Source organism: Hippoglossus hippoglossus, chromosome 6 (genome assembly GCF_009819705.1).
Source record: "Hippoglossus hippoglossus isolate fHipHip1 chromosome 6, fHipHip1.pri, whole genome shotgun sequence".
Lineage (NCBI taxonomy): Eukaryota > Metazoa > Chordata > Actinopteri > Pleuronectiformes > Pleuronectidae > Hippoglossus > Hippoglossus hippoglossus.
This window is the reverse complement of record NC_047156.1, coordinates 16,793,173-16,813,579: the sequence shown is the minus strand read 5'-3', so window position 1 is coordinate 16,813,579 and position 20,407 is coordinate 16,793,173. Positions and strand designations below refer to the sequence as shown.

Below are 20,407 nucleotides of genomic sequence, written 5' to 3'. Positions count from 1 at the left end.
GGAGTTTCCTACAGAGGGCCCTGTGTGCTGCGGCCACCACAAACACCGGTGGTGTAGCGTTAACGGTTCATCAGCCGGTCATTTTTGTCTACAGATAAAGTTAATGTTTGTGATCCAATGCAAACTTGTTGAGATCAGTGGTAACGCACGTGCCGTTCCCCAGAATCAGTTACAGCACCTTTGAGGCTGAAATTGATGAGTCACACCGGGATACATTCACACTCCATGAACATTCCGATGAGCGAGTAGCAGCCAGTGTTTTCTGTTCCAAGCCTGCCGCCCTGTGAGAGAGCCAACAGGGAATAATATAAATAGCTTTCACAGAGGTATATACATTATTGAGCCAGATCCAGTGCAGGGGCGTCTATTTCCATCTGCGTTCATCACTGAGTACTGTGAATGAGGAGGAGGAGAGCACGGGTCAGCAGGCCTGTCAGGAGGAGGATGGCATTTAGACCTGCCTCAGCCTTGGAAGAGGCCATGTGGATGTGTGTGGATGTGTGGATGTGTGTGTGTGTGTGTTTTTTTCAGGGTATTTGTACAGGTATGTGAACATCTGCCTCTGCATGTTTGTGCATGCATGTGAATAACTGTGTCTGGATGCCACTGATGACAAAGGATGGAGAGAGGAGGAGGGGGGGGGGGGGGGGGTGTTAAGTCAACCCCTCAGGCCAGAGAGTGGCAGTGTTGTCATCCTGCTCACACACACACACACACTCTCCTCACCCCTCTCTCCTCAACCCTCTCTCCTCACCCCTCTCTCCTCACCCCTTCCACTGGTCAAGGACACCCAGTTGTCACAGCCTAAAGGGACAAACAACACGTCCGGTCTGGTCAGGTAACTGACAGGCAGCTCGGAATGACAACAACAAACGGCCGCATTTCACCTCCTCCTCAATCTGCCACGTAGACAGTCTCGACCACGCACATTTACAAGAACGAAAACAAAATGCTTGTACAAATTAAAGTGCACGTACAATAAGGACAATAATAGTTTGCCTTCTTCATCACAGAGACTGCATCAAAACAAGCAGAATAAAATGTTTTAGAATAATTCGCACAACAAACAGTCTCTCTCCCCCTGAGTCTAGTGACTCAGATTTGTAACGTCTTCCATCCACCGGCAGTGCATTGAGCTCAGGGTTCAATGAGGTTCAGTTGCATCAGATAAATACTTAAAAATGTCAGTGCACACTTCCTCCTCTCAGGTGAATCTCCCACACTTCATCAGTCTGGATCCTCTCCCTCAGTGTGGCTGCACCCTCTGCTGGCAGCAGGCGCACAGTGCTCTCAGGTCAGACTGCACAGTTCCCGAGGGGAAACCATGTTTTCTTGTCCAGCAACTTGTCCTCCAGTCTGATGTTGGTCGCAGCCACGAACGTCTTCTTGCTCTTCACCGTCACTTCCAGCACCATCCCATACAGCAGTGGAACACAGCTGTACTCCAGCTGTGAACAGGAGGCAGATGTTTGAGTTATCAGTTCCTATCAACTCGGCTCTGCATGTGGCCTCCAATGTTTGGCTTTTATCTCAAATCTCTGTGTCACATAAAACATGCAACAGGCTGTCAGAGCTGCTGGGTCAGAGTCTGCTGGGTTTAACGCTCAAAGATCTCATCACGCTCACACAGCGAGGAGAGCGGCCCCGCAGGCAGAGCTCACGATGGAAGTGAACGTTACACACATCAGTCAGATTGAGTTTGTGCTGAATGACAGCACATCATCTAAAGAGGATCCAATGCAGGGAAACGGTTCCCTGACACATAATCACCATTTAAGTTCATATGGAAAACGAGTTAGCAAAGAGCAGCCTGGTCAGACACCCAGTTGATGAGAAGCATCAATTTGAGGTTGTGTTTATCTGCACCTGATGAATTTAGGTCCAATATTCACTTTTTGTTGTTGATCTCCATCAACTCCTGAAGAAAAGATGATGGAGGTCACACCATCACCTGCCTTTGTCTGTTAGTTAGCAGGATTACACAGAAACTAGTGGACGGATGACCACGCAACTTGGTGAAAGGATGTGCTTTAGATTCGGGGAGAACCCCTTACATCTCTGGCATATTCAGGGGACTGATAATTATGCGTCTGTAATTGGGTGCAGATCAAAAGGAAAATCTGGATCTAGTGAATTCAAATGTGGTTTAATACGGGGACCTCTGCGCAGGTAAGTGCTCTGCTGAGTGCCATTCATTTTCCTCATGTAAAGCATATGTTTATGAAGTAAGAACAGCAGAGAAGGTGATGTACCAGTTCGTTGAAAGTGGGGTTGTCATTATTGCGGACCACCTTTGTCCTCCTCTTGGAGCGCTGCTGAGGGTCCGGTCTCAGGTGTATAACCACGTAGGCGTCGGGGTTAGAGCCGTTTGCATGTTTCTGTTGAGAAGAGAAAGGGACAAAAGAGAAAAGCTGCTCCTCAGCACAAACCAGTATGTATTTCTACAGAGAATCAATTTACAACATTTGCAATAAGAATCAAAGGCCTGGTGCGCACTCGAGGATATTAAACTCTTAACCGATTTTAAAAAGGTTGGCGACCACAGACATAATGACTATTACAATCGTCAGAACGCCTAGGGGATTTGGCCAGAAAGTCAAACCACACACTTGCAGAGGCTTGAGATCTCACAGAAACTTGCAAACGTGACTTCAGAAGTAAAACAAAATATGGAGGGGGCCGAACACTGTCAGCTTGCTGCATTTTCATGTGTTTTGTTGTGCAGCGAAAAACAAAAAAAGATTTTAAAAAACTGTTGATGAAATCATGGCTGTGAAGGCGGAATAAGCTTTTGCAGCATGAGTTGTGAATCTCATTGGCAGTTGCGGATTTGCTCAGTTTGCCGATTCTAATAGGGAACGCCCCAGGATAGTCGGAGGAGACAAATCTGATCTAAAATCAGCCAGATAATCCTTAAGTGTGCACCAGCTCTCATAGTGAAGGAAACTCACAAGGTTCTTCAGGTGTTTTACCAAAACCGAGAGCTTAGAGTTAACATAAGAAATGTAGAGCTGGATCTGAGGCTTGGCTCCTGCAAAAGATCAGTGTGTCAGTGCCAGAAAATCATAGCATAGCACATGTATATAAACTATTATTATTAGAGCTCCCCTAAATTATACAGCAGAATCAACTTTCACATTAAAAAATACTCTTTGCATAAAGTGTTGATTTCATTTAAATCATCTTTAGTTCTTCATGTAGAAGATTACCTGTCGCCACATTTTCTTGGACTTTGACGGGGCCGTCCAGGAACAAGCTGCACACAAACTCATTCTGCAGTGAGAGAGATGAACAAGTTAGCGCCAGGTAAATATCACGGGGGGGGGGGGGATCAAGCAGTGATGTATAGCGTTACACGAGGAACTCACTCCCTTGCATGGTCCCTCAAAAAGCTGTTTCAGGTATTTATTCAGCAGCGACATCTTCCTGGTGGTGGTGAACGACGGAGTATACCTGCTTGGAAAACTTTCAGGGAGAAGAGAGTGAAGACATACATCCAGTTATTTCATAACCATATTATATTATTATTTATTTATTTATAAAAGAAAAGTTTAATTCAAATTTAAATAGCCGTGATATGCGAGCTGGATCAGTGCAGTTTATATTTCTTTACTTACTGGGGCAGCATTGATTCAATGAAGTATTTCTTTAGCTGCTTATGGATCAGCTCAAACTGCCCAAATGTCTTCTCACTGTTCAGAAAACCATCATCAATGGTTACTCTGAGATTATACATCTGCAAATCAAACAAAACACATCATTCAATCTGGCTGTGAGAGGATTTAGGTATTAAATATCCATCCATGTTCTTAAACAACCGATTCCCATGATGTCTCCTTCAGTGCCAGTGGTGGATGTAGGATTTTTCTAAATCTGGGGCCCTAAAGGGGATCGGCAATTTAAACAATTTAAAGTCATCCCTTGTTTACTGTTAACTCTATAGCTTTGAGCAAAGCCACACATCATTATATATATATTATATATGATGATATACAAATTTCCTTGTTCAAGCACACTGTGTACGCCAAAATGTATTTGAATACATTATTATATATATTTTTAATACAGTAAATAAGTGACTAGTTATTTTCATATTGTCAATTAAATGTGAAGCACTTTGAATTTTAACTAATCAGCAAGAAAGGTGCTATATGAAAAAAATGTTTACTTCAGGGGCCAAATAGAGTTCAGCAGGAAACAAAGACTGACTGTAGAGTTTCCACTCAAGAACTTGTACAGTTTCATCTTTCAACAGTTTAATAGTCTGTTTGTTTGAACCCAGTTGAGAATATTGGATGTGAACCAGAGAGGCTAAATGTCTGACCATGTGTTCAGGCGTGAACTCCAGAAAATGGGGCCGCACATTTTTCAGAGTTTGTCTTTCAAATATGAGGAACACAACCGGTGATTATTTGAATCAGATGCATTCACAGGAAACTGTACAGGATCATTCAGATGAGGAAAGACGCCTGCGTGAAGCAAACAGGAGGCAGGACGTGGATACATAATAATTCTGCTACTAAAAGCACATGGTCACCAGTGTCGGCCCTTAACATCAAAAACTCTTGAATCTCGTCGTGTTTCCAAGTTGACACTTCGAGATATTTGTACTCTTCTACTTTCACGTCAGTCAGTAACAAACATCACTGACACGCCCACTCATTAGCGTGAATCTGGACATTTTCAAGCTGTATTCTCACATAAGCTCACTCTGCCAGCCCCCTAGTAAAAGGTTTGGGAAATGACTGCTGTCTGAAAGCATTTGTTGTAAAAAGGAAAACAGGTGCTATTTTCCATCTAAATCACCAAAACACAAAGAGCAGCCTTTTGCCTCACCACATCTTTTTCCTTGACCGTGTATCCCTGGATGACAGCTTCTTGGATGTTGGTGCTGGGAGTGGGGATGCCGTCCCTGGTCAGAGGTTCTTGCTTCTTCCCTTGGGCCATGTTGTGCGTCAGGAAGTTAAACTTGACTGCAACACAGCCCATGCTCTCCTTGATCTTCCTACATCAAACACCAATAAATACAACTGTGTCTGATAACTTGCATCCGAAAAATAAAACTGCAGATATAAACTCTGTGTGTTGCACATTAAATTACTTTGTAAAGTAGGATGTGGCCTCCAGGTCGGTGTCCTGAGGTCTGAGGTTGTTCTGGACGTACTGCAGGTCATTAGAGTCCTTCAGTTCTGGCATACCAGCATGTAGCATCTGGTGGCCACGTTCACACCATGAGTGAGGGTTTGTTATATTAAACGTGATCTGTTCTCAGATACAACTGTGAAGTTATTATTCAGTAAAGCGCTCACCAGCTCCAACAGGCTGAGTATCAGCGCCGAGCGCCGTCTGATTTTGTTGTAGGCTTCACAGCAGAGCTCCACGAAGCGATGCAAGCGCTGAGGCTTCTGCCCCCCGCCTGTGATGAAGTGCTGCATCTCAGATGTAAAGATGAATGGAGAGCGGTCCCTAGCATTGCAACATAGAGTGGGAGGGGGTTCTTGTTCATTCACATTGTTGTCTTTGAAAAGGGATGCTGGAAGTCAGTCAGAGTTGGTGGGTGCTGGGATCAAGTCTATGTGATGCATATTCTTATGAATTTGAATGACCCACAATATTTTACACCAGTTTTAGAAAAGCAAACATATCAGCAAACTCTGCTTTAGGACCTCAAATTCTTTTACAGACACATTTAAAACACCACTAACAGCAAACATCCACATTCTATCTACTTAAACACTCAAGCCACTCATTTCCCTTTGACAATGCTGCTTGCCTTTTTATCGACTTGCCTTTTAAAGGCTCCAAACTTCTGGGCATTCCCCATAATCTTGCCGAAGTCAATGTGGAACATGTGTCCGCTGGGTTTCAACATGATGTTGTCGTTGTGGCGGTCACAGATCCCCAGGATGAACGTGGCCACGCACCAGCCTGCGCACGAGTGGATGAAGTTCATCACAGCCTGCATTTACACGGTGGAGCAACGTTACACAATGCACATCAAACTGGATATTCAAGAGAACGATCAATGCACACAGTCCACATTCAAAATATTTTGGAACCTTTTCGTAGTCCTCCTTGGTTTTGTTCCACATGTGGAACCACTTCTCCAGCGTGTCCTCCCGTAGGGTCCCACTCAGACCCCACTCCTGATGAATCTTCCCCAGGGTCACTGCCTCTGGAACCACTTCCACCAGACCTGACAGCCACATAGATCACAAGCATAGAAGTGAGGTAAACATTAATTCACAGCCACGTAGAAATAAGACGGGAACTATTCATTTACAGAAACATCTAACTGACCCTGAGCTGTGCCTGTGGACAGACACCTGTAGGTGATCATTTGCAGGTCCAGTCCCTCCTGGAGCCAAAGCCTGTCCATCACACGGACTATCTGAAGCACCAGCATGTCCTGACGCAGGTTATCTCCTGTCTGAACAACACAATGCACTGAGTGATGAAAATGTGGCTCTTTGACTTAGCAACAGAGTTTAGGTACCATGTGGCAGTAGCAGTGTGAGCAAGCTGTTCTGTGACCGATTTAAATTTTCTTCAGAAGGGAAATCTGGACAATAAAGAATCATATTATAACCAACTAATTGAACAATGGTGGAGACATGTCTGGTCGTGCAAGATGATAACCAACCTTGCAGATGACACCGACGTTCTTGGCCAGAGGGTCGGTGCAGACGAACGTGATCCCCAGAGGAGCAGCGTTGGAGTTGTAGAACTTACAGGCCTGAAGGAAACGCATCAAAAGAAGGAAACACTGAAATGGTACCGCGCTGAGTGTGTATGAAATAAGAGTAATCAAATATAGTTTGTCAGGGAAGTATTTTTCACATGTTTCACACATGTGCTGGAACCTTTACTCAAATAAAAGATCTGAAAACTTAATTCAATAGTCTCAGAGAACCTGTGATGACATCAGCTATCAGAAGTTTACATTCCTCTAAAGAACACTTACATACATCAAAGAGGCCCTATCACAATACTTCCTCTACTTCCTTGCAGGCATTTGGCATTTTATCACTGACATGTGTTTAGTTTAGGGAAATTGTAAAGAACACATTTGCGATCGAATTCTTTAAAGTTTCTCTTAAACAATATTAAAAGATATCAAAGCTCACAAATTCCCAAACATTGGTTGTAAAGTGTTGTGTAATTTTCTTACATCCACGTCCACCGCCTTCACACGGACGGCAGGATCCAGCGGCAGACCAAAGCTGATCCCGTCTTTGAAGAGGTTGACGAACTTCCACTTTTCTGCGTTCAAAACATTCTGCAGACAAATTCATCAAATTACAAACTAATTAAAAATGAAATCTTAAACTTGCACAGTTACAGTCACAAACAATAGAGGATTATGAGCCATTAAGTGAGTGCATACATGAATGGGTGGATGAGAGACCTGAATACAGACCTTACGTCGAGACTTGTCAGCAGTGCGGACCCGGTCAGCCACCTGCACGAGCTCGGACACCAGCTGGGTTTCGTGCTCCAGCTCCTGCCTCAGTGTCCGGCCACAGCAGTGCAACAGCGCCGCCTGAATCTTATTGTACCAGCTCTGGTAGTAAAGGTCAGTCTGAGCATCCTCCAGCAGCCTGTCACCATAGCAACATTCAAAATTCAAAAAGCAGTGAAAAATACAGACCAGGAAAAAACACACAAAATAATACCAAAGCAACGATATTAATGCATTATAGTGACATTTCTGATTTATTTTCATGCAAACTGTCATATTAATATTTCAACATGTTTGAGCAGATGAAACTATCAAAGTTATTGTAAATCTACGTCCCCTCAGTTTGACGTCTGACTCGGTCGCTCACCAGTAGAGTTGCTGGGCGATTCGGATGTTCCTCAGTGATCTCTCCAACAGCAGCATCACCAGAGGTCCCTCCAACTCCCACTCACTCTTCAGAGCCTGCAGGACATGATGACTGAAGGTACATGTCATTCATCACACTACTGGGGAAAGTGTGACACCTACACTACAAATGGTTTGGTCCTGTGCTGAGATATTTCCTTATAAAAGATACCATATGGATAATGTGGAGGTGTGTGAGGGTGTGGGCGTGTTTACCTGGACCAGCTGAGGCAGAAACACCTCCAGTTCTCCATCAGATATCTGATCAAAGTACTGAACCGCAGCTCTCCGCACAGTCTGATCATGAAAACTGAAAAAGACGTGTTAAGACTGATGGAAACATGAATCATGGTTGTGATGTTCGACGTGAATTTGGGTCACAGGTCTGCCTGTTGTGTTGAATTTAGTGAGTGTAATTTAATGTGGATCCAAATAAAAATCTGGATGTAGTGGATTTAAATGTGTTTCAGCTGCTGTACTGTAACAAATAGGGCTATAAACCTTTAAAGGTTCAGTGTGTAAGATTTAGATGAAAGGGATCTATTAGGATATCGAAATTGAAATTGAATCTAAAATAATCCTAGTGATGTTTTCACTAGTGTGTTTCATCTAAATTGTATGAATTGTTGTTTTCTTTACCCTAGAATGGGCCCTTTACATTTAAATACTTTATATTAACATCGGTAGAGGGTCCTCTCTATGGAGGCCGCCATGTTTTTTACAGTAGCCCAGACTGTACAAACTAAACACCTTTTGAGTTTTTATGACAACGGAAGGTTACCACAGGTTCTCTTTCATGTTTGGAAGGGGAGGGTGAGGTGAGGGGCATTCAGCTGCAACTTCACCACTAGATGTCACTAAATTCTATAAACTTAACCTCAGTATTACTGTGTTTTGCTACAAATGAGTCTTGCAGAAGGCTCGGGGAGAAAAAGTTTTCACTGTAAGTCCTGATTGTTTTCAATGTTTATATGGACCATCAAAAACCCAATAAAAGTAAAAAAGAACTCTGTATCTACCACAAAATCTAGCTGACAAATCTAATGTGGCCTCACCTGTAAGTTTGTTTTAATTTTAGGAGACTGTTGGCGGAGGTATGTGCTCTACTGAGTGCAGGTCTAGTTTGTGTATGTGAAGCCAGTGCAGTCTACCTGTCACTGAGCAGGAAGAGCGCCTCCTCAGGCAGATGAATGGGCCAGTTCTCTACTACAGTATAGATCTCTGTCAAGTATTCAGGCTTCCACTGGAGAACCCCACCCAGCATCAGGTGGAGGAAAGTGCTGCCTTTGTCAGCACAGTCTCGCTTCTCCCACAGGAAAGTTTTCTCATTTTCTGTTAGACTGAGAGAAGAGATGTTATGGTGAGAGATACAGAACGCAAGAAAGAAAATTCAGGGAATAGAATTCTCTCTTTAGAAGTTAAACTGTATATGGTCAAAAATCCTCATATGAGTGTTGTTTTCCTCTACTCACAAACAGAGGCAGTGCTTCTTCGAGACGTCCAGCATTTTCTTTTGCAGCTCCTCACACGGCTGAGTGAACATGACTGAACCAGGCAGTGCGATGGGCCTCTGATACGTCCACTTGAACTGATTTGGAAACTCAAGCTGGAACAGACCAATCGTAGGATGAAGTATTGAGCAGGTAATGTGGTGTAGTGTGGTGTTTTGCTCAACAGGGGGCAGCGTTGTTCAGTATCACTAACCTGCAGTATGACCCCAACAGGTTGAGTGTGGCTGTCGAACAGGGCAGGGGAGGGAGGAGCCGGCGTCCAGGCCCGCGTGGACAGACTGAGCAGGACGGTCCCTGTTACCAAAGTCCTCCACACACACAGCACACACCCTCTGTCACTAATTATTGTCTCAACTGTTGTGCAGTATCAAATGTATGAGCACAATATAATTTAAAAGTAACCACAGCACTTTGTAGTAAATGTGTAATAGCATAATTACCGGAAATAGATTCAAATCATATGCAAAATTAGATCAGTTAAATCAGTTTCTAACATAAAATCAGAAACTCAAAGTGATTTGAAACTTGTTAATGACCCCGACTATTAAGGCAGGATAATAACACGTTCTAATTTTTAACAAAAACATAATAATAAAAAGAATAATAGAGAATATATGGTTTCTTCTACGTCATTACCTAAACCATCGACCATGCCTTGTTCTTGTGTCACCACAAATAAGTCGCCCCAGTGAAAATTATATTTTGCAGGTCCAAATATAGACAGAGATTATTCCTCCAAACATGTGACATATCAAATTAAATGAAGTTTTGAGACGTTCCTCCTTTTAAAGTTGAATTTAAAATTGTGATTTGTGAATATGGGCTATATAAATAAAATTTGATTGATTGATTGATTGTTCCAGAGCCGCATCAAATGGGTTCATAGTAATCCGTCCATGACAGACGGTCTACGTGTAATTAAAAAATGACTGTGAGCATTTAACAGACAAGGAGGATTCATTGAAAAGACCTTAAAGGACAGGTTCACTACATCGGTAGCTGAAATCTTTCAATGATCCTCTCAATACTCTCCTTGAAACTGTCAAACACGTTAAAACAAAGCGCAACATAATGAGAAGTTAGATATCTATGTTACACTGGATTCTGTTGTGGGCAACATACCTGTTGGTGTAAAGAGGTAATACAGCCCAACCGAGGAGCTCAGGATTCTTTCCTTTCTTTGAGCCTTTGAAGTGAAACGTCAACATGCTCTCATACGGCAGCTCCTTCACCGGAACAGGGAACACCATCCTGAAATCAAACACATACTCATAAACATGCTGCTTCTTTCTGTTTAGGTTATCTCACATCTTTTTCTTTGTTCGTTTAGATTAACTCTTATAATAACTCTATAGAAAAAACTCTTAAAGGGATAGTTCACAGAAACATTTTAATTCACTCATTATCTACTCAATAAGAAGTGGTCATCATTTACTTCAATTGTATTGGATTTGGCTGCAACGCTGGCCTGAAACTCCAAAACTGCTTTGTGAACTCAAACACTTCACCCACCCCTCCATAGTGGTGAGTAGAGAATGAATGAATTTTCATTTTTCGCAGAATTATCCCTTTAACTCTTGTAACTTTTTCTATTGTTGTCAAATTTGAGTGAAAAACAATGGATTTAATGTGAACCATTTGTCATGCACACACATGTGACGACACAACAGAGCTGCACAAAAAGAGCCCGAGTCAGATGCAAGGACAGAATTCAAAGCTGATAGGTCTGAATCCATTTCAGTTTCATTAACAGTCACAATGTAAAACGAAAGGCAACAAGGAAAGGGTCAACTGGACTTTTTTTAGCATTTGGATATACCCTGACCTGGATGACTGAGAATCTTCACAGACAAGGAAAGAGAAGGTTGAATATGTCAATTTCAGTTTTTCTTTTACAGATTTTACTCTTACATGCGATTACACTGGATCTTGTTTCCATACGACAAGGCCGTGCTGATGTGTTCAGAAACGCCGGTGTCGCAGATCTTCACTCCTCTGTACATCAACTCACAGGAAACAGAGAAGTGCTCATACCTATGAAGAATAAAGAGAAACCAACGAAAACCTAGTGTCGATATCAGGGGTGTGGTTCACCTTTGTGTATCTGTATGTGTGTACACATACACATCAGTAATGTGACCACGTACGTGTTGAGCCAGGAGAGCTGCAGTTTGTAGAGAGCAGCGATGTTGAACTGGCAGATGTCACCGTAGTTCTCGACATCACGTGTTTGCAGGTTGCTGGTGACCTCCTGACCTCTGAAGTCTGACTGGAAGCTGTCAAAAAAGATCTGCAGCACTTTGAGCAGCGCCCCCCGCAGCTGGAGCACCGCTACAGTTCAGAACACAGAACCAACATCACATCAAAAAGTTAGTATATCAATACCTAGATTACTTAAAATATAATGTAGTTATAGGTAGAATACCAAGGGCATTTCCCTGTGACCCAGTGGTTAAGTGGTTGTACCATATTGGGTATGTCTTTTGTTTGATTCCATTGGGGGACCTATTTTGCATATCATACCCTCCTTTCTCCTCATGTCCATACCTCTACTGTCAATATCAAACAGACAAACCAGTGCCACTCTAATATAGTTGATTAACAGTTACTCACCACTTTCAATCTCATCAGGACTCTGTGAAGAAGACAAGGAGAAAATACATCTCATCAGTTCATCAGTGGAATGATGAGGTGAGTATTCTACAGCAAGAAAACTAGAAATACCGCCCTAGAGGTACCACACTGTATGCATCCGCCAACCAGTGCAGTTTCAGTCTACATAGATTTATTTTTCGGACTCGTGAGGTCACGATGACATTTGACCTTTACACACGGAAATCTGATCAGTTAATCTTTGAGTCCAACAGAAAACTGTTCAAAAGTTGAAGAGATTCGCGAAAGACAGACTAACGATATCACATTTGAGAGTCCAAAAACATGTTTTGAGGCGACTGCGACCACCCGAATCTAATCAGTTAATCTGTGATTCATCAGTGAACATTTGAGCAAAATCTGAAAGGCTTCTCTGGAGGCGTTTTGAAGATAATATGTTCACAAGGCAAGGAAGGTTTCTAAGGGGCCACAGAGACCTTTGACCTAAAACAATCTAATCAAGTCATCTCTGAATCCAAGTGAATGTTTGTACCACATCAAAAGAAATTTCCTCAAGGTGTTCCTGAGATATTGTGTTCACAAGGGAAAAAAATTGTTTTGAGGTCACAGCAACCTTAACCTTTGGCTTCCAAAATCAAATCAGTTCATCCTTGAGTTGAACTAAATGTGTGAACCACATTTGAAGAGATTCTCTCAAGGTGTTTTTGATATATCGTGTTTACAAGAATAGGACGAACAACCATGAACATAATACATTCAGTCACTGGCTATCGCTGGTGCAGAGGCATAAGAAATGATCAATAAAACCACTAAAAAGAAAAAGGGCTGAATAACTGACAGGACTTCTGTACTTGATCACGCTTCATATACGTGTGTTTGTATGTAGCATCCTACCAACTGTGTGGGCCCGAGTCTGTTGAGCCAGCTGATGACGTCCTCCAGCTCCTCACATGAGAGTCCACACAGAAGATTAGTGATGGTGCGAACTCGACCCACAAGCACATCGACGTTGATCCCAGACTATAGACATGAACAGATCACACCCAAGAATCAATAACCAAAACTGATAAATACACGTGTGTGAGAGTAATTTATATACCTGACCATCATGTCACGTCTTTACTGACCTTATTCTTCATGATCTCTGTCACCTCTCTGTTGTAGCCGCTGAGCAGATCCTGCAGGGTCAACCTGTGACAAGGGGAAAGATTAAACACACACACAGGACCGAGTGGAAAGGAGCAACAGTCATGTTTTCTACTAACAGACATTAGTTTACGCATGACCCACTGAGCGTGTCACTGTCACTGACACCACTGTACAAAGCGGATGTGGGATGCAGGACTGTTTGTCATCTTACTTGCAGGTGTCGAAGAGACAGGCAGGACGCAGGGACTGGTACAGCTGGCACGGGCTCCTGTCGTCTGCCCCCTTAGGGTAGAAACACACGTTAAATGGATAGTTCACAGAAAAATGAAACTTGACTCATTATCTACTCATCACTATGACGATGGAGGGGTGGGTGAAGTGTTTGAGTCCACAAAACACTTTTGGAGTTTGAGGGGTAAACAGTGTTGCAGCCAAATCCGATACAATTTAAGTAAATGGTGACTCCTTCTTCAGACGTAATAAAACAACAGGAACATGCCTCCATACTGCGCTGGTGATGTCATCCAAGTGTCTGGTACACCCAACATTCAAATTCGACTCGAAACGGTGTAATTTACATCGTGTTTAAGCCTAAAAGTCCACAACTGGATGCTCGCGCACCATACACCCTTGTACCCTTGGGTGAGAGCATGTGAGCAGTGTGCGTGCGAACGCGGCTCTGAGGAGGACATCAGAGGACTTTTAGGCTAAAAACATGGTGTAAATGACGCCGTCCTGAGTTGCATTAGAATGTCGGGGCTTCCGGACACTTGGATGGAGCAGTATGGAGGCATGTTGTGTATTTTTTTCTGATGTTTCATTACGTTTGAAGAATTGGTCACCAGTTACTTCAGTGGTATTGGATATGGCTGCAACACCTGAAACTCCAAAAGTGTCTTGTGGACTTAAACTCACCCTCCATCGGCATAGTGGTGAGTAGATAATGAGGGAATTTTCACTTTTTGGGTGAACCATCCCTTTAACGTACTGGCTGCTTTGTTGGACTGTGGCTGTTTTTGAATATACGTAGAATCATGAAATTGCAGTGGAATGTTTGTTCAGAATTTTTATGGCTCTGAATCTGAAGGACACATCAGGTTGACCTTTATCCTGTTTCATTCCTGCGGCCGAGCGGGCTCCAGTCATGACGTTATGTGTAAACAGAACAAAGTCAAGAAATCAGGGTGGAGGACTTTACAGCTATAAACAGCCCTGACAATTAGACTTCGTTTCGAGACTGAAGACAGGCCACTCCTCCCTGGTAAATGATCTGCAGTGTAGGTGGGAACGGAGGCAGAGTTTGAAGTGACTTACATCCCGAGACAGACTGTGTTTGAGGTTGTTCACGTGGAGCAGTCGCAGGGGGACCTCTAGTTTGAGCTTGTAGTAGATCTGAATAGTGTCGTGCATTCCCAGCAGCTCCTCACTGCAGACAGAGAAGAGAAATCACATACAGAGCACCAATTTGTACAAAGCATGTGGAGCATCATACACTACAACATCTTGGTACATATACGTTTCTGGATAAGTGTCTTACTTTCGCAGATACTCCTCGGTGTCACACAGCTTTAGAACGTATTGCCCACTTGTGGCGGGAGTGAGGTCCAGCAGCTGGAAGATTTCATCGATCAGACTCTTCACTGTCCTGTTCACTGGATAAAAGACGAGAGTTCAGAGTCCACACACACACATGCACGTCTCTCTATAGTTGTGAGGACACTCATTGACATAATACATTCCCTAGCCCCTTACCTTAACCTTAACTATCACAACTAAATGCCTAACCTTAACCCTAAAACCAAGTCTTAAAGGGATAGTTCACCTAAAAATGAAAATTCACTCGTTATCTACTCACCTCTATGCCGATGGAGGGGAGGGTGAAGTGTTTGAGTCCACAAAACACTTCTGGAGTCTCAGGGGTAAACAGTGTTCGAGGTCATTTACACTGCGTTACTAAGCTAGCAGACGTTAGCATTACTGATGGCGCCTGAATGCACCTCATCGGAAAAGATATCAACAGACATTTAGGCTAAAAACATGGTGTAAATTACGCTGTTTCGATTAAATTTGAATGTTGGCACTTGCGGTCACTTGGATGACAGCACACAAGCAGTATGTGGGCATGTTATCTTTTTCTGCTGTTTTATTACGTCTGAAGATTTGGTCACCAGATACTACAGTCGCTCTAACCCTGTTTACCCCTGGGACTGCTAAAGTGATTTGTGTACTCAAACACTTCACCCACCCCTCCATCGGCAGAGTGGTGAGAAGATAATGAGTGAAATTTCATTTCTGGATGAGCTGTCCCTTTAACCCTCAAACAGCTCATTCAATCTGTGAGGACCAGCCAAAATGTCCTCACAATGATGGTATTGAACCAAAATTGGCCCTCATAACTATAAATAGACATGTGCACACATGACAAACCATGACGTAGGATTCAATACACACATAATAGCCCTACATACTAGAATGGCACTCAGCAGAGTGAGGCACTGGATAGAGTCCAATTATAAAACCAGTTTATGGACAATAGCACAAGTTCACTCAGAAGTAGAAGTTATATCAAGATATGGAAACAAAACATTTGTCTGAAGGATCTGGTGATTCATGAAATGTGTTGACAATGAGAAAAATGTCATGAATTGCCAGCCTTGTCTAGTGTGAGAGAGAGAAAAGGGCTTGAAATAAACAGAAAAGTAGAAAGAGTCAGTTTAGTGCAGTGCTCGGTCAAGACCCAACTGTCCCCTTAGTTTATGTATAATCCTGCAAACTAACAAACAAACGACAACTGCACTGAGTAGAGTGCATACTCCACCAAGGCCCAAAAATATGTCTTATTTTTACCATCAAGAGCCTCAGATTATAACCTTGTAAAACCGGTGTGATCTGGGAGAGGTTGAAAGGGCTTGTAAATGAGTATCGTACCTGTGGTGGGGAGGGGGATCTGGTTAGTGCCCCACTCTGTGGCCACGCTGACCGTCACCTCCACCTGCTGCAGCAGGGCAGGGTGGACCTGCAACACTCGACCCCACAACACGCCTGAGTTATGAACGCTGTCTGTGTGTCTGTGCCGTGACATCAGCCTGCCAGAGATGGTAAAGACAAACAGGTTTCCAGTTTGTAATGGAAACCACTCCAAATATGTACGCTTGGTATCATTCTCTTACTTGGAAGTGGCCTCACACAAAGAGGAAAGCCTCCTGGTGCTGCCCTGTGGACTGTCAATTAGTTTGATCGTCCAGAGCTCCTGATGTGAAAGTAAAAACAAACTTAGGCCTCTCTCTCTGATCTCACCACCTCTTGTTTAGGTGATATTATTCAGGAGATGAGGAGCTTTTTGCCTCACATACTCACATGAATGTCTACTTCCGTCCTGGATCGGTTGAGTTTCTGAACGGGCTCCGTGAGGTCACAGGAAAACTGCTTTCTGAGTGTCCTAGGGGGCACAGGGGGGGCTGCATGGCCTAGTCTGTCTTCCACCAAGGGCTGAGGCCTGGTTCTGGGTGGAGGTGGAGCCCTGCGGACTGGCTGAAGCCGAGTTCTGTTGTGCTGGTCAGTGATCTCAGGGCCTCGAGCCAAGATATGACCCGGAGGTTGTGGCTGAGGTTCAGGCAGGAAGATAAACTCAGCGAAGGAGGTCTCACACAAAAGGGCTTCATCCTTTTTATGAAGCTGTTCAATGTCCTCGTAAATGTGGGTTTCATCTAGATCCGCTTTCAAAGGCAAGGGGAGGTCGGACTCTTGTGTCTGGAGTGTTTCATCTAGCCTGTCAGGAGGATCCATCACATTGTAGAGGAACATCCCTCTTGGTTTGGGTTGTTTCACACTCTCAGTGCGTCCTAAAAGAAACACAAACTTCATTATCTTTTTATTCACCTTCTTTTTATTTGAATTAATCCCTTGAGTGTATGACCCTGAGGACACTACAGGCAGGACCGATGAGCTGTTTTATGACTCAGGGTTTAGAATTTGTCTAATAATTAACAAGTTTTCAAATCTTAACAGGAAATCTACCTGAGCGCGCCACTGAGTTTAGAGCAGTTAAACTCAAGTCAAAGAAAACATGAAGACTTAAAACTGTAACCTTCCTTGTACTTTACCTTACAGACAACTAAAGTGAAAGTACAGTTCAGTCAAAACCTACAATCCAGACTCTTGAAACATTGAATAAACTGAGACTCTTACATCCACTGGGCACACTTCATATTTTCAGGTTAGTTCTTAAACACCTGGATTGATGTGTTGGTTGGAAACTCACCATGAGAGATCGGCGAGCTGGGGTCTCATCCTGTGTCAACACCACAAGCGTCTGAGGGAAACCAGGCTCAGCAAGTTAAACCAGTACAACATTTAGAAAGGTCTGCATCTGCGCTTCCTCACCCCTCCCACTGCCAACACACACAGCCATGCTCTCTCTGCTGGAGGAAACACAGCATTACACGCATGTCTATGTTCAAGAGTCTTTATTGAGACACAATGAAATTCTTACTTTGCCTCCAATGGCACAGAAATGAATATTAACCACAGATATAGAAACTGATCACACAAGATCAATCATAAGAATACTGGCATTATTTTAGTAAAAAAATTAAAATACACACACACACACACACACACACACACACACACACACACACACACACACTTTCAGTTTCAATATGGTTTCACTCTAATGAGGAACATTCTATTTTCTTTTGCATTTACAGTAATAGACGCGTGGATCCAGTTGAACTAAACCGGCAGAGCACGTCACATCTACTCCTCACACAGGAATGTGATTGAGCAGGTTGGGGTATGTAAGCGCTGTGTGTGTGTGTGTGTGTGTGCGTGTGTGTGTCTCCTGTGAGATGAGAACCACATAAGGGAAACATGCGCTCACAAACTCCACATATGAAACATAAGGTAAGATTTAATAATCTAAAAAAGTTTGACCATGATGTAAATACTGAGTCTAACCACCCAGTAAGCTGTGTGCTTGTCTGACTCTGTGGTCATGATTCTGAGCCTTCCTGGTCGATAGGGCCCATAGTGGCCTTTCTCTGAGAATGACAGCGACTGATCCCCTGAATGTCTCACTGAGGTGGCAGCTGAGGTGCGTGCAGCAGAGGGGTGTGCTGTGTGAACGATGGAGGAGAAGATCGGACACAGGGAAATGTTTTCCAACCTCACTACTCCAAACGTTTCACCCGCAAAACCAGCGCCTGGATTTCCTGTTTACAGTGTCCTCATCCCCCTTGTGTTGCTCACACTGATGGGATGTGCTGCTGCAGTGGTGAGAGCACTTCTGTTTTTTTGAGCTGGTTTCCATTGTGAATTCTGGGCTAAGTGTTAAGTGTGTGTGTTGTTCTACTTCTCTGCAGGTTCTGTATATCAGGAAGAAATCAAGGTAAGTTGGTTTGTGTGATTTAAGCAGCACTTTCTGATCAGTTTAATCCTTTACTGTTCTGTCACAGTTTGGTTTACGCGTTTCTTCTGTTGCTTCAGATTAGACGAGCTACGTCACAGGCTGATTCCTCTGTACACCTACGACCCCGCCGAGGAAGAGGAGTGGAGGGACACTGACGTGGACGATGAGGAGGAGGAGCTGGCTGTGAGCAAACCGCCACAACTTGACTCATCAATGAAACCTACATTTTTATATCATATCATATTTGAATGTGCTTTTCTTTGTAGGAGCCTTTGTACAAGGAGGGAACACTGTCCTTTTCATCTGGTTATGGAACTTGACAAGAGAAGAAAGAAAGAACAATGTGTCCATTTAGACCACGGAGTTCTTCTGTTAGACTCTGTTACCTCCGTTTGTTTGGAAGCAAGATTACACGAAAACAACTGGACAGATTTCCATGAAACCTGGTGGAAGGATGGGACATGACCTCAGGAAGACCCCATGACAGTTTGGTGAGGCTCCAGGATTTTATCTTTTAAAAACCTTTTTTTACATTTTTCATGATCTTCCATGATTTCTTGAAGGATAATTCCTGGATCTTGATTAATAAATCTAAATGTTTAGGGCACTGATATTTATGAGTGTGTGCAGATCCAAATAAAAAATCTGGATCAGCCTCACTGCCTGTCCACAACACTCATGTGATGCCTTAGACTGTGCCTGTGTGGTTTAGGTTGTGACCCTTAGTTCTACCTGTGAGATCTTCAGTATCAGGAATATCAGCCTGGATGTGAGCACCCCCCTTTTATCTGTGTTTGTCTGTTTATGATCATTAAAAATAAGACTATTCTTATCATTACCCTTTATTCATTTTGGCCACTTCACTCCTCCTTAATTGGAGAGGAAATAAAAAAATGCTTGCTCTCTACTTGTGTGATGTCACATCATTTCGCCTCAATAAAATATTGAAACATAAGAATCTGGATCTAGTGAATTTAAATGTGTTTCCATAAGGGGAATGTAGGGCCATTGTAGTATTGCAGATGTTTTACAAATGTAGACAAGTATATTTAAATAGATATTTGTATAAGTATCTTGAGGAAAAAACATTGTAGCGAATATATAAGAAAAATGTAAAGGATCTAGTATGAAAAGTTGCTTCAGTACATTGAAAAAGACCAAATAATAAAAACAAATTGACATGGTAATGACATCGTTTTGCAGAACCAGCCACTAGATGGCAGCATAATCAGGTCTTTTCACTCATTTGGAAAATCTGTTTAAATCATGTAAAAGTCTTTTGAAACATAAGATAAAATACTTTTTTTTGGTCAATAAACTAAAAGTTAATATATTTCTTGTTTTGTGCTTGTTTATAAAATTATTTATGACTCGTGCTCAAACAGCCTCAGAGTCGCAGCTGTCTCTGTTTGGTAATCAGCTGATGAGGCTCCTCATTACAAACAGGAAGATGGGATCACACAGGAAGAACAGGTGAACAACAGATATACACTGAACATCTGATGAGTGGGACTTGTTGCGTCTAAGCATGTCTTCATTGTGTATCATTCCTGTGTGTGTGTGGATTTACATCAGACATCCCTCGGGGCCTCATTGGTTCCTGACCTCCGTCTTGTTGGCCACAGCTCTGCTCCTCCCTGCTCTGGGCATGGACACCCTGCTCTGTCACTACTGTCCCCTGCAGCACAAGGGCAAATCCTGCGGCAACATCACCAGCCAGTGTCTGCCCAGTCAACGCTGCTCCAGCTCCACAGCCCGCTACGGCTCCGCCCACGTGCTGTCCGCTCAGGGCTGCTTGGACGGTGAACTCTGCGGCTCCCACGAGCTCATGTCTCACATGGGGGTCAAGTACAACGT

At 43.2% G+C, this 20,407-nt stretch overlaps 2 protein-coding genes across 3 annotated transcripts; one reads left to right on the top strand and one right to left on the bottom strand.

Moving 5' to 3' along the window:
- Positions 1-530: 530 nt before the first annotated feature.
- Positions 531-17,498, bottom strand: pik3c2g (phosphatidylinositol-4-phosphate 3-kinase catalytic subunit type 2 gamma). Of its 2 annotated transcripts, XM_034588733.1 has the most exons (33): positions 17,402-17,498; positions 16,498-16,982; positions 16,311-16,390; positions 16,069-16,226; positions 14,678-14,792; positions 14,455-14,566; positions 13,352-13,422; positions 13,119-13,182; positions 12,886-13,011; positions 11,992-12,013; positions 11,526-11,709; positions 11,290-11,412; positions 10,501-10,629; positions 9,572-9,686; positions 9,340-9,473; positions 9,019-9,207; positions 8,084-8,177; positions 7,830-7,924; positions 7,421-7,601; positions 7,172-7,279; positions 6,644-6,736; positions 6,301-6,430; positions 6,060-6,196; positions 5,790-5,959; positions 5,310-5,466; positions 5,102-5,211; positions 4,837-5,005; positions 3,618-3,736; positions 3,369-3,465; positions 3,210-3,273; positions 2,952-3,031; positions 2,253-2,378; positions 531-1,448 (listed from the first exon to the last, which is right to left on the bottom strand). In XM_034588733.1, the coding sequence occupies exons 2-33, from the start codon at positions 16,942-16,944 to the stop codon at positions 1,296-1,298; spliced, it is 4,152 nt and encodes a 1,383-aa protein (XP_034444624.1). In that variant the 5' UTR covers positions 16,945-16,982; positions 17,402-17,498; the 3' UTR covers positions 531-1,295. The 2 variants fall into 2 exon arrangements, with proteins under 2 accessions (XP_034444624.1, XP_034444625.1); XM_034588734.1 differs by lacking the exon at positions 531-1,448 and having other exon boundaries at positions 2,952-3,058; positions 3,224-3,273.
- Positions 17,499-17,913: 415 nt separating this feature from the next.
- LOC117762935 (small integral membrane protein 29-like) lies at positions 17,914-20,077 on the top strand. Its single transcript, XM_034587693.1, has 5 exons — positions 17,914-18,045; positions 18,224-18,415; positions 18,504-18,529; positions 18,628-18,733; positions 18,817-20,077. The coding sequence occupies exons 2-5, from the start codon at positions 18,269-18,271 to the stop codon at positions 18,868-18,870; spliced, it is 333 nt and encodes a 110-aa protein (XP_034443584.1). The 5' UTR covers positions 17,914-18,045; positions 18,224-18,268; the 3' UTR covers positions 18,871-20,077.
- Positions 20,078-20,407: the final 330 nt, after the last annotated feature.

What these genes read in the sequence shown, in the direction of transcription:
- pik3c2g (XM_034588733.1), bottom strand. Translation starts at nt 16,944, where the DNA reads ATGTTCCTCTACAATGTGATGGATCCTCCTGACAGGCTAGATGAAACA. An exon ending in GGACGGAAGTAGACATTCAT is followed by an intron (nt 16,391 to 16,497) that starts GTGAGTATGTGA and finishes CTTTCACATCAG; the next exon opens with GAGCTCTGGACGATCAAACT. An exon ending in TTCTGCCTCAGCTGGTCCAG is followed by an intron (nt 7,925 to 8,083) that starts GTAAACACGCCC and finishes CATGTCCTGCAG; the next exon opens with GCTCTGAAGAGTGAGTGGGA.
- LOC117762935 (XM_034587693.1), top strand. Translation starts at nt 18,269, where the DNA reads ATGGAGGAGAAGATCGGACACAGGGAAATGTTTTCCAACCTCACTACT. An exon ending in TGGGATGTGCTGCTGCAGTG is followed by an intron (nt 18,416 to 18,503) that starts GTGAGAGCACTT and finishes ACTTCTCTGCAG; the next exon opens with GTTCTGTATATCAGGAAGAA. An exon ending in ATGAGGAGGAGGAGCTGGCT is followed by an intron (nt 18,734 to 18,816) that starts GTGAGCAAACCG and finishes TTTTCTTTGTAG; the next exon opens with GAGCCTTTGTACAAGGAGGG.